Below are 12909 nucleotides of genomic sequence, written 5' to 3'. Positions count from 1 at the left end.
AGGGGCCCTATGTACTTAGTGTGTATGGCAAGAAGTATATGAACACCCCTACAAAATATTGAGTTCAGATGTTTCCAGTGGAGTGTACTATCATTATCACTACAGCATACAAAGACAATTTAGGCAACCTTGTGGCAACAATTTGGAGAAGGTCCGCTTCTCTTCCAGTATGACTGTGCCACAAAACCAGCTGCATAAAGACATGGGTTGATGTGTTTGGTTTGGAGAAACTTAAAAGTACAACTAAAGGCAATTTATTTATTTGTTTTTAATTTGGAAGAGAGATTAGAACACCTGTGGGTTTTATTGCTGTCTGTGCCTTCATTAGGGAGATGCACCCTCTATTTGTCTTATTTACCATTATCATTGAAAGTGAATATAAAAGAAAATCCCAAATTTTGGGTTGTATCCAGTAAATAGGGGACATCTTCCAATGGGCACACTAGTTCTGGTGACCTGGGGGTCCCCAAGGGATTTCCATAATTTGCAGGGATTTCCTCTCCTGTTTTGGTTATAAGACAGGAAGTGAAGGAAAATCTTCCCAATGGGACACAGATGGCAAAAAATAAACTGACAGGGGATATAACCCTCTCTTATTCTATCCAAAATGAAAAAAAAAGTTTTGCCTATAGTTCTACTTTAGAGCTCATTTACACTTGCTTCTGCTTTAACACACATTAATGGCAATTTTACACTTGCTTCAAAACAAGGCTTCAGACAGGCTTTGTTAAAGCTCTTACCCCATGTAGCTTTAGTGGTGCTTCAAAACATCTTCAAAGCCTCCAAAGAAGTCTATGGCAAAGCTCGCTTGAAGCCCCACGGAACCCCCACTGAACTCTCATCAAAGCCCCATGAAGCCTCACCAAAGCCCCACAAAGCCTCACCAAAGCCCCACGAAGCCTCACCAAAGCCCCACGAAGCCTCACCAAAGCCCCACCAAAGGCTTGTCGAAACCCCATCGAAGCCCCACCAAAGCCTCATCGAAGCCCCACCAAAGCCTCATCAAAGCACCAAGCAAAAGCAAGGCGTAAACAGGACTGTAAGCTAACCATTTTATTTAGTGACAGGGGCTATGACTGGCATTCAGAGAGCTTTAACAAAGCCTGTCCGAAGCCTTGTTTTGAAGCAGGTGTAAACTTCGGCTTTAACAAGTCTTCGGACAGGCTTTGTTAAAGCTCTCTGAATGCTAGTCAAAGCTCCTGTCACTAAATAAAATGGTTAGCTTACAGTCCTGTTTATACTTGCTTTTGCTTTGCTTTGCTTCGGCTTCGCTTCAAAAATGATACCCCATGTAGCTTCAGTGGTGCTCCAAAGTGTCTTCAAAGCCTCTATAGAAGTCTATGGCAAAGCTTGCTTGAAGTCCCATAAAGCCCCACCGAAGCCCCATTGAAGCTCCACCAAAGCCCCACCGAAGCCTCATGGAAGCACCAAGCAAAAGCAGGTGTAAAAAGGCCCGTAAGCTAACCATTTTATTTAATGACAGGAGCTTTGACTGGCGTTCAGAGAGCTTTAACAAAGCCTGTCCGAAGCCATGTTTTGAAGCAAGTGTAAACTAGCCCTAAGGGGGTCTAAACATTCTAAACAGACATAAAAATCTAAAATCTTCCCAGGAGGGTGGAGGCTGTTATAGCTAAAAGGAATGTAGAATGGGGTGAAAGGGGGGGGGGGGCACTCAATACTAATGCCCTTGGTTTTTGAATGGAATGTCCAACACACTCATATACTGTAGGTGGGATGGTCAGGTGTTAATAAACTAAATACTATCAGTACAGATATTAACACCATACAGTTACCAGAATATCATTTTTTTTTAAAGTGGGCCATTAAATCTGTCTTCTATACAAGTTTTGTTAATTAGGGATAAATAATGGACATAAGGATACAAACTTGGGAATAAAGGAAACTTCAGACATGCAGCAGTTTTACCTTCAGAACACATTTTTCCAGTCCATCCAGAAGAACAGGCACAAGTTCCATCAACTGGTTTACAATGCCCTCCATTTTGGCAATAACAGGTGTTAGCGCAGTCCTTCCCCCAAAGTCCCAGTGAACATGCTAAAGAAATATTATACAGTATGTTTAGTATTTTTTTTTTCTGAAAATTAAAGAAAACACCAACAAAATAGGACTACAAATAAACATGCTTTAAGTTATAGAAAGTTTAGAACAGCATATTGGATTACAGGTCAACTGTATAGGCTTGCTGCACTTGGGTTCTGGTTTCATGACCACCAGGAACATTATCCTATGAAGTTCTTATGTCATTAAATGGGTTTCTTCTGGAGGCTTCAGTTTTCTCCCACAAAACGAACTCTGGTTATGTAGCTTGTCATCGTTGTGGCCCTAGATTATGTAAATATATTATTGTGACTAGGAAATTAAATTGTATGCTTTTCTGGTGACAGGGATTTCACCTCTGGTGATATTAGGACTCATAGGTGGTTGACTTTTTAGCACCTACCTCAACTGAAATATCTGTTTCACATTTGCTGACCTTTCCATTTCTAGCATTTTTGTATGTGTGGTTTTGAAGAATGCCTATGGGCAGTTGGACTGGTGTCGTCTTGGGCAAGACAAATATGGAAACAGCTATACCTTTTGTAGAAGACACATAGGGGTTGATTTACTAAAGGCAACTAGACTGTGCACTTTGCAAAGTTGCACTCTGCAGGTGCAATTGCTCCAGAGCTTAGTAAATGAGGTAAAGCTTCACTTTGCAAAGAATACCCAATCACATGCAAAGGAAAATAAAAAAACAGCATGTTTGCTTGCACGTGACTGGACGATTGAAGTCAGCAGAGCTTCTGCTCATTTACTAAGCTCTGGAGCAACTGCTCTTGTAGAGTGCAACTGCACTTTGCAAAGTGCACAGTCAATTTGCCTTTAGTAAATCAACCCCATAGTCATGTTGTTACTTGTGTCACCACTAAACTTGGCCATGGACAATATACATGGGTTGACCAACTGATCTTTTTTGACTTTTTGAAGCTGATATGCTTTAACTTGTCCTCACGGCAGGTACTAATGAACATAACATTAATAACCACTTGCCGACCGCCCTATAGCAGTTTTACTGTTACAGGGCGGTCGCCGTGAGCAGGATCACTTATACATACTTGACCCTGCACTTCCAGATAGGACGCCGATACTTCCGGATGAACGCCGGCGGTGGCTCGCTCCCATTGTGATTACACAAAGCCAATCAGCGGGTACCACACCCGCCGATCATCAACAACAGAGACAGAACTGAAAGCTTCCTATGTAAACGAGGCAGAGTGACGTTCTGACAGGAGGGAAGGCATGGATCCTGTGTCTCTGCAAAGCAAGGACTAGGATCCATGTCTTCCCTGAGTAAAAGCACCTCCCACAGTTTAGAAAAACACTGGTCAGGCACAGAGTTAACCCTTTGATAGCCCCTGATGTTAACTCCTCCCCAGCCATTGTCACTAGTACAGTGACAGTGCATATTTTTTAGCACCAATCACCGTATTAGTGACACTGGTTCCCAAAGTGTCAATTTGTTTTAGAATGTCTGACGCAATATTGCAGCCCCGCTATAAGTCGCTGTTTGCCGCCATTACTAGTAAAAAATAAATAAATAAATAGAAATATCCCATAGTTTGTAGGCGCTATAACTTTTGCGCAAACCAATCAATATACACTTATTGGGATTTTTTTTTGCCAAAAATATGTAGCAGAATACATATTGGCCTGAATTTATGAAGAAATTCGATTTTTATACTTTTCTATTTGATATGTTTTATAGCAGAAAGTAGAAAATGTAGTTTTTCTTTAAAATTTTCTTTTCTTGTTTATAGCGCAAAAAATAAAAAACACAGAGGTGATCATTGATCAAACACTACCAAAAGAAAGCTCTATTTATGGGAAAAAAAAGGACATACATGTGAGTACAGCGTCGCATGAACGTGCAATTTTCAGTTAAAGTAACGCAGTGCCGTATCGCAAAAAAAATGGTCTGGTCAGGAAGGGGGATAAATCTTCTGGAGGTCAAGTGGTAAAGATAGCCTAGTGGAATGTTTCCTCTCTAGTGGTAGTCATTACACTGGAACTTCTTTCGATTATGGAATACCAGCCTTTTGTGGGAGGAAAGCAGCACCCTAATCACACAAAATCTGTCTAAAAGGATGAATCATTGGTCATCCTGGGATGGACATTATGAAAATCACACCAGTAAGTTACAGGTAGTCCATAATGACTGTCCATGGACAAGCCTACATAGCCAGTACAGCTAGTACAATGTTGGTAGTGACACGTGGTAATTAAATAGTATGAACAACCCTGATAACTAAACTTGTTTTGCTGGTGGTACGTGACTGGCCAAAATTTGTGAAACATTAGGGGGCTTTTTTACCTTCAGAGCAAGTCTTTCCAGTCCATCCTGGCAAACAGTTACACGACCCATCTACAGGACTGCATTGCCCTCCATGCTGGCAATTGCAGCTTCTGGAGCAGTCTTTTCCCCAAGATCCTGGAGAACAGGCTAAAAAAATAAATAGGAATTGTTTAATATACAGTTAAATAAAAAAGAATGTGATATGTGCATATGTTATAAAACCTTATGCTCATCAATGGGTAGAGCTGAATAGGGGTATAGCTAAAGCCCAATTTTTTTTTTCCCCCGTGGTTGCTTTTTCAAGGGGTGAACACAATGCCTATGCTCACCTGATCCTTCGATCCTCCGGAAAATGGCGCTCCCCCACGTCTATCAGTACACTGTTCCTGACATCTCCACGTCCAGAGCCAGTGTATGGCCATGATGAAGTCAGGAACAGTCTATTGGACCACTGGACCGCAGAGTTCTGCTTTAAAGAGAAACTTAAATCCGCTAATATCTGTGCCCTCATCTTTGGGACCTGACAAATGCCTGTAGCACATCTGGGCTTCCATGGGAGGTTTCTGCATATGTGAACACACCTGAATCCCCGCATGTGCGCAGATGTACGTTGGGAAATAAAACAGGAACATAAAAGCATAGGAAGAGGAAAAGTGGCAGAACAACATGTGTTTTAGGTAACCCAGTATGTCTACAATAAGGGTATAAAGGGCCAAACTGGCCTAAGACACATAAAACTATTATAAGGTGGTGCTCTCCTTAAAGAAAGAAATGGGCCTGGAAGCAAGACGTGAAACCTTAGAGGTGTAAAACCTGTGGGGAAAGGCTTTATACCTACCCAAGAAACTAAAGCCTAGAATACACAATTGGATTTTTCAACAGGAATTGTATGATGACAGGCTGATGGCGGAAAATCTGACCGTTTGTACGCTCCATCGGACAATTGTTGTCAGATGTTCCGCGGACAAATGTTAGATAGCAGGCTTTAAAATTTTCCGAGGACAAATGTCTGTTGTCGGATTTTCCGAGCGTGTGTACACAAGTCCGTCGGACAAAAGTCCAAAGCACAAACACGCATGCTCAGAAGCAAGGATGAGCCAGAAGCGGTCAGTCTTGTAAACTAGTGCTCGTAATGGAGAATTAACATTCGTGACGTGGCAAATTATGAAATCTCGAAATGCAGCGCACATTCTCTTCTTCTTTAATGGGATAATAATGAAGCTGCTTTGCTGGTGATACTGATGGAGTTATGTCAAACAAATTTTCAAAGGCTTTTTTCTAGTGATATCAAGAATAATATTATTATGCTTTTTTTTTTTTTTTTTTGGGGGCAAGTTACAACAACACCATTATCCCGTAGTTTTTAAGCTCAAAGATACAACTATGTTGGTGTCCCTTGTTAATTTTACATTGTATTTTTTAAAATGTAACTTCCTACTCCCAAACTGTCATTTGAAGTAAAACACATAGCCAAGTATTATTTTACATAATTTTTCTTATTGTGCATTAAAAAAAGAAAATAAATAACATTAGACACGCTATCTGCCAATAGAACTTAACCAAAAAGTGCATTCTATGCATCCAAAAATATAGAAAATATAACAAATCAAATCATTATTCAACCAAAAAAAAATATAAAAGCCTCATGCATGGATCGTGCTTCTTAATATAGGGGGTCAACAATGCCAAGAATTGGTGAAAAGCAGGGGTCCTTCATCCGGAGATAATTTCAAAAATCATCTGGATTATTCTCCTGGAGCTCCCACTGCAAAGGCATATGACATAATTGGTCACGATTAATAAAGCAACCAATTTTTGGCCTAAGAACTCCTCCTCCTCCTGTTCCTGGATTGGACTTAGGTCAAAGCAATAACTCCAAGGCCAATAATAAATAACACGTTATCTCCTCCGATTCTGCAACATGGCAGGTTGACGAACGGCCGTTCAGAAACAAACTGAAAAGCGCAAACTGAAAAGTGCAAACTGAAAAGTGCGAAATGAAAAGTGCGAAATGAAAAGCGCAAAATGAAAAGCGCAAAATGAAAAGCGCAAAATGAAAAGCGCAAATCAACAATCACCAAACTTCTACTAACACAAAATTAGCAGAAGTAGCCCAAAGGGTGGCACTAAAGAGCTGAAAAACCAAGTAGTACGTCACTACGTTCATGTTTGTTGGCCGACAATTCCTTGCCGTTTCTATGCAAGACAAGTTCCTGGCCAACGCCCTTCGGACAAAAGTCTGAGGTTTTGTCTGTGGAAAATCCAATCGTGTGTACGAGGCTTAAGTCAGAATGTTGTATGTTATTTTCCAAAGAATCAGGGGGAACAAAAACACATAACTAGAAAAACTACATAATTTATGTACTATACTGTAGAAGCGGTTAATCATAAAGTTTACGAACTTGTAATTTCTGTGTTAAGAACAAAAGAGCATTTCTATAAAGACTGCTTCTAAACAGAATTTCGATTGACCCGTACAATTGAGGATTGTTTGATCTTTACTGTAGTAGACTATACATCACTGGTAGTTACTGGATTTCGTCATCCATTTTTTATGAAAAATGGGTTTTACTGAGTCAGCAGGTCACCAACGGTGAAAATGTAGGTAGGGCCAGATAGAACACAGGGATGTGAAAAACTGTGAAAATGGGTAAAGGACAGTAACTAAACATTGCTTATTGGTAGAAAACCAATGATGAATGTTCCTGGAATGATGCCCTTTTATTCACCTATGTAGTGGAGACGGCCATAAAATCAATTAAATAACAAGAGTCTTAAAGAAAAAAAAAATGTTCATAATGCAAAACTGGAATTCACCAGTAGGTGGTAGCGCAGTTGAGCAAATGGAATGCCTGTTATTTTCCCTAACTCTACAGTAGTGGCTTTCTAAGGATGTTCAGTACTATACGGTATATTATGCTCAAGGGAGGATTAAGAACATGGATTGGGAGACAAGCAGAAAAAAAACTGGCCTTGGCATTAAAGAAGTAGTTTTCTATAGGCTTTACAGTGTGTGGCAATGATTGATAACTATAGTGAAAGATGAGTGCTGTTTTAAGGAACTTGGTTTATTGTAATGCAACTTTTTAAATACATATGTTAAAAAAAGAAAGGGATTGTAAGGGATGACTTATAAATGAAAAAGCACTCATTGATCTCAGGAAGATGAGGAAGATAATTGCTACAGAAAGCTATATGAAGGGAAGATAAGAGGGATCAAATAGCTATGTAAAGCCCAGCACCTCTCACTAACTGCGGGTCCTGCTGTTATTAAGGTCAGAATGGGGGAATATCTCCACTCTGGGCCACCAGCCTGTAGGCAAATTGCCTACAGAATTGTTAGTTAGACAGTAGCTAGCCTAGGCTGAGGGGAAAGGGTTAACATGTGTGCTGCTGTTCCCAGGCTTTTTGGATCCAGCCAGTGATCCACCTGTGATATAACTGTCCCCCTTCTACTGTCCCCCCTCTACATTGTGAAGCGCTGCGTAAACTGTTGGCGCTATATAAATCATGAATAATAATAATAATAATAAATTAGGGGAAAAGCTGGGTTTGCTGAAATTTTTTGCCGGACCGCTCAAGAGAGATGGCATGTTTAATGTGAAAGGGGACTGCTGTGCCTTGCAGTCTGTCTGAGGCACCAGGAGTCTGGAAATCTTCCAAAACTTGAAGAACACTCAAGAACATACAACTACCTTTTGGAGGTATGCTGGGGCAGCCTAGTAGAAATAGTCAGGGACATGTTAAGGTTGAACTGTACTGCTAAGATTTTTAAATAAAGTTGCATCAACTGTTCTAAACCTGGTCTGAAGTTCTTTAAAGGGGTGCATGATGGGTCCTGGCATACCAGAAGAACTAGGGTCAGTAAAGCACATGTGGGGTATGAAGCAAAGCTACTACAAAAGGTCTACTTGGCAAGACTAGCAGGAGGAGTGATGCAGTTTCTCTGGGTAATCAAGTGCTAGTGCAAAGTACAATACAGCCAGTCATGGTTCCTGGTGTAGGTGATGTGTCCCCTGGTAGTAAGTCATTCTCTGGAACAACTGGAACAAAACTTGAGTTGCGGAAACCCTTAGCCTAGCAACATGATATGGGATGAAATAAGTTAATAAGTGAATGTTTGAGGTCCACGTAAACTGCACAGCAGGAACCCATTCTGTGATTGGGAGTGAGGTGGCAGAGGTACGCCGGACTGTTAGAGAGGACACAGGCTTAGCGATATCCCTCCTAAATGCATCACGCATCAGGCAACAGTGTGTAGTGACACGGTACACCACTTTTCCGAGTTTACTGCACACAGTGACATATCTCATCTCTAAGTCGGGGAACTGCCTTAATATTCGATTCTCACATGACCGCAGTCCCCACCTGGTCCTGGGAATTGGTGAGCTTGTACATGACGAAGGGCACCCCCACGTGCAGGACCAGTGGCCCAGCCCACAAACCTACCATATACTGTTTATACTGGCCCAGGGGGAAAATGCTCTCCTGGTCCCCTGTCCAGTCCTCGCTAATGAAGAAAAATAAATTTAAAATGTCCTCCCTACTATTCACCCTGGGTGAGTTAGAAAAGCAAAGATGGAAACTGGGTTGCTTAGAGCTGAACAAACGTTCCTTTCTGACTCATATATGTACACATTTCTATATTTTTAAATGAAAATGTACCCTCCGAGCAGTCGCTGCCTCTCCATCCAGGTGAACATATACAGGAGCCATCGATGGAATTACAGGTGGAGTGGCTGGAGCATTTGCAGGTGAAGGTGCATTTCTTCCCATAATGGCCTGGAGGGCAACCTTAAAAATAAAAGGAGGTTCATATGAAGCATGAGCTTACCATCTAACCCAACAGTAACAACAGTAACATTAAAAAGAAGATCTAAACTGAAAACATCTATAGGAATTGTTTACAATAACCCAAAATTGGAAATAAAATAAAGTAGAAAAAAAATGTATTTAACAATGTCATTGGCATGGTAATAGGATTGGGGGGGGTGGCTAGAGAAAGTAAAACATAAGCAGAATAAACCTCAGCTTTAACCACTTGACCTCCGGAAGATTTACCCCCCTTCCTGACCTGGCCATTTTTTTGTAACACGGCACTGCATTATATTAACTGAAAATCTCAGCTAAGAGATGACTGACGCTCACTGTACCCAAATAAAATGGATGTCCTTTCTTCCCACAAATAGAGCTTTCTTTTGGTGGTATTTGATCACCTCTTTCGGTTTTTATTTTTTTCGCTATAAACAAAAAAGGACCGACAATTAAAAAAAAAAAAAAAAAAAAAATTACTTTCTGCTATAAAACATATCCAAATAAAAAAATATAAAAAATGTAAATTCTTCATAAACCTATGCCAATATGTACTCTGCTACATTTGGTAAAAAAATCCCAATAAGCGTAAATTGATTGGTTTGCGCAGAAGTTATAGCGTCTACAAACTATGGGATATTTTTGTTCCAGCGACTTATAGAGGGACTTCAATATTGCTGCGGAGAATTGGACACTAAAGCCTCGTGCACACGATCGGATCATTGGCCAACAAAACCGTGGACTTTTGTCAGAAGGGCGTAGGCCCAAACTTCTCTTGCATACACACGGCCACACAATTGTTGGCCAAAAATTACAAATGTAGTGACGTACTATGTTGTTTTTTCAGCTCTTTAGCGCCAGCATTTGGGCTCCTTCTGCTAATTTCTTGTTAGTAAAAGTTTGGTGAGTGTTGATTCGCACCTTTCATTTCGCACTTTTCAGTTCGTTTCTGAACAGCCGTTCTTCAACTAGATTTCACATTGTGGAGAATAATACTTGGCTATGTGTTTTACTTCAAATGACAGTTTGGGAGTAGGCAGTTACATTTTAAAAAATACAATGTAAAATTGACAAGGAACACCAACATAGTTGTATCTTTGAGCTTAAAAACTACGGGATAATGGTGTTGTGGTAACTTGCCCAAATAAAAAAATTTAAAAAAGCATAATAATATTATTCTTGATATCACTAGAAAAAAAAAGCCTTTGAAAATTTGTTTGCAATAACTCCATCAGTATCACCAGCAAAGCAGCTTCATTATTATCCCATTAAAGAAGAAGAGAATGTGCGCTGCATTTCGAGATTTCATAATTTGCCACGTCATGAATGTTAATTCTCCATTACGAACGCTAGTTTACAAGACCGACCGCTTCCGGCTCGTCCTTGATTCGGAGCATGCGTGCTTGTACTTTTGTCCAACGGACTTGTGTACACACGCTTGGAAAATCTGACAACACACATCTGTCCGCAGAAAATTTGAAAACCTGCTAGCCAAATCCGATGGAGCATACACAGGGTCGGATATACCGCCAACAGCCTGTCATTGAACATTGAACACTTCCTGTCGGAAAGTCCGATCGTGTGTACGAGTCTTAACTTTTTTGGGAACCAGTGACACTAATACAGTGATCAGTGCTAAGAATATGCACTGTCACTGTACTAATGAAACAGGCTGAGAAGGGGTTAAACATCAGGGGCAATCAAAGGGTTAACTGTGTGACTAGCTGGCGTTTTATCACTGTGTGGGAGGTGCTTTTACTAGGGGAACACATGGATCCATGTCCCTGCTTTGCAGAGACACAGGATCCATGTCTTTCCACCTGATAGAATGGCAATCTGCCTTGTTTACATAGTCAGACTGCCATTCTGCCTGTGTACCGAGCGATCGGCAGGTGCCGGAAGACATCGAGTCCGCAGTATCTGCCCATCAGCTCCCGCTGTGAATAATCACAGTGGGAGTGAGCTGCTGACAGCACACATTTGTGCCCGCTACCCGGAAGTGCAGGTTTACGTACATATACATGATCCTGCACACATCGGCCACCCTGTAGCAGTATATCTGCTATAGGTCGGTCGCTAAGTGGTTAAAATATAACTAAAGGAGATGGATTAGAACACCTGTCAGTTTTTATTGCTGTCTGTGCCCCCATATGGGAGAATCACCCTATCTATTCCTCCCATTTAGCATTATCATTGAAAGTGAAAGTAAAAGAAAAGCCCAAGTTTTGGGTTGTCCCCAGAAAAGTAATAGAGGGGAAATCTTCCAATATTGACACTAGTTCTGCTGACCTGAGCATCCAAGGGATTTGCTTAAGGACCAAGCCTCTTTTTGAGATTTGTCATTTACAAGTTAAAATCATTTTTTCTTGCTAGAAAATTACTTAGAACCTAGAGAACAAAATAGTGGTCATTGCAAAACTTTATGTCATGTATCTGCGCAGCGGTCTTACAAGCGCACTTTTTTAGGAAAGAATACAATTTTTGACTTAAAAAATAAGACAACAGTAAAGTTAGCCCAATTTTTTTTTTTTAATTGTGAAAGATAATGTTACGCCGAGTAAATTGATACCCAACATGTCACGCTTCAAAATTGTGCCCGCTCGTGGAATGGCAACAAACTTTACCCTTAAAAATATCCATAGGCGACATTTAAAAATGTCTACAGGTTACATATACACAAAGGTGTTCACTCGGGCCCAAAGTACACCTCTCAGCGCACACAAAGAAGGCAAGAGATTAAAATAATATATTAAAAAAAGCAGCCGTTTAAACCATAAACAAATTATAATAAAAAGTAGTATAATATAATCAATAAATTGAACTATAATAATACAATATTGTTGAGCAAAAAACACACAAACATGCGGCCAACTTCACACGAAAGTCCTTTAAAAGTAGTGAGGAGTGGTTCAAATAGTGTTCATAGGTGATCATAAAACAGAATCTCAGTGTGCACCTTCCACCGGTCAGTCTAATTCCACCATGTGAGAGCACACTCCCCTCAGGGGGTTAAACTCACCAGAGCTAAGAAACATATAAGACTCCAAGGGAAGAAGCATCTAAGCCACAAGTTGCTGCCAACACCACTCCGGGGGATTCACAGATGATCAGGGCTCAAAATAAATCAATAACAAAAGAAAAGCGCACATAGCGTAATCCTGTTTATTGAATGAATACCCATCACATCACACAAAAAACCCCCCTCAATAGATATACGTACAAAACAGGTTACATGTTTAGAGTTACAGAGGATGTCCAGGGCTAGAATTATTGCTCTAATGATCGCGGCGATACCTCACATGAGTGGTTTGAACAGCGTTTTCATATGCGGGTGCTTCTGCGCGCGAGCTCGGCGAGACAGGGCACTTTAAATTTTTTTTCCTATTTATTTTACTTTTTATTTTTTATTTCTATGCTGTCCTTTTTTTTTAAAAAAATGTTTGGGTCACTTTTATTCCTATTACAAGGAATGTAAACATCCCTTGTAATAGAAAAAAAAGCATGACAGGACCTCTTAAATATGAGATCCAGGGTCAAAAAGACCTCAGATATCATATTTATACTAAAATGCAATAAAAAATAAATAAAAAAATGTAAATGTCATTTTTTTTAAAAAATCCCCTTTAAAAGCATTGGGCGGAAGCGACGTTTTCACGTCGCTTCCGCCATCCAATGCTATGAAGCCGAGTGGGGGCCATCTTCCCTTTACTTGGCTCCAGGCTGTGGACGTGACAAGACCCGAT

At 40.5% G+C, this 12909-nt stretch overlaps 1 protein-coding gene across 2 annotated transcripts in view; it reads right to left on the bottom strand.

The window, feature by feature from the left end:
* The window catches only part of LOC141117810 (uncharacterized), a 192907-nt gene that overhangs the window by 25022 nt on the left and 154976 nt on the right, over positions 1 to 12909 (bottom strand). For both annotated transcript variants that reach the window (XM_073610841.1, XM_073610840.1), the window contains exons 15-17: positions 9020 to 9148; positions 4373 to 4501; positions 1927 to 2055 (exon numbers count right to left, since the gene is read on the bottom strand). In XM_073610841.1, the coding sequence (XP_073466942.1) occupies positions 1927 to 2055; positions 4373 to 4501; positions 9020 to 9148 (387 nt within the window). The remainder of the gene's footprint in view (positions 1 to 1926; positions 2056 to 4372; positions 4502 to 9019; positions 9149 to 12909) is intronic.

This window comes from Aquarana catesbeiana, linkage group LG13 (genome assembly GCF_042186555.1).
Source record: "Aquarana catesbeiana isolate 2022-GZ linkage group LG13, ASM4218655v1, whole genome shotgun sequence".
NCBI lineage: Eukaryota > Metazoa > Chordata > Amphibia > Anura > Ranidae > Aquarana > Aquarana catesbeiana.
This window is presented reverse-complemented; position numbering and strand designations above follow the sequence as displayed.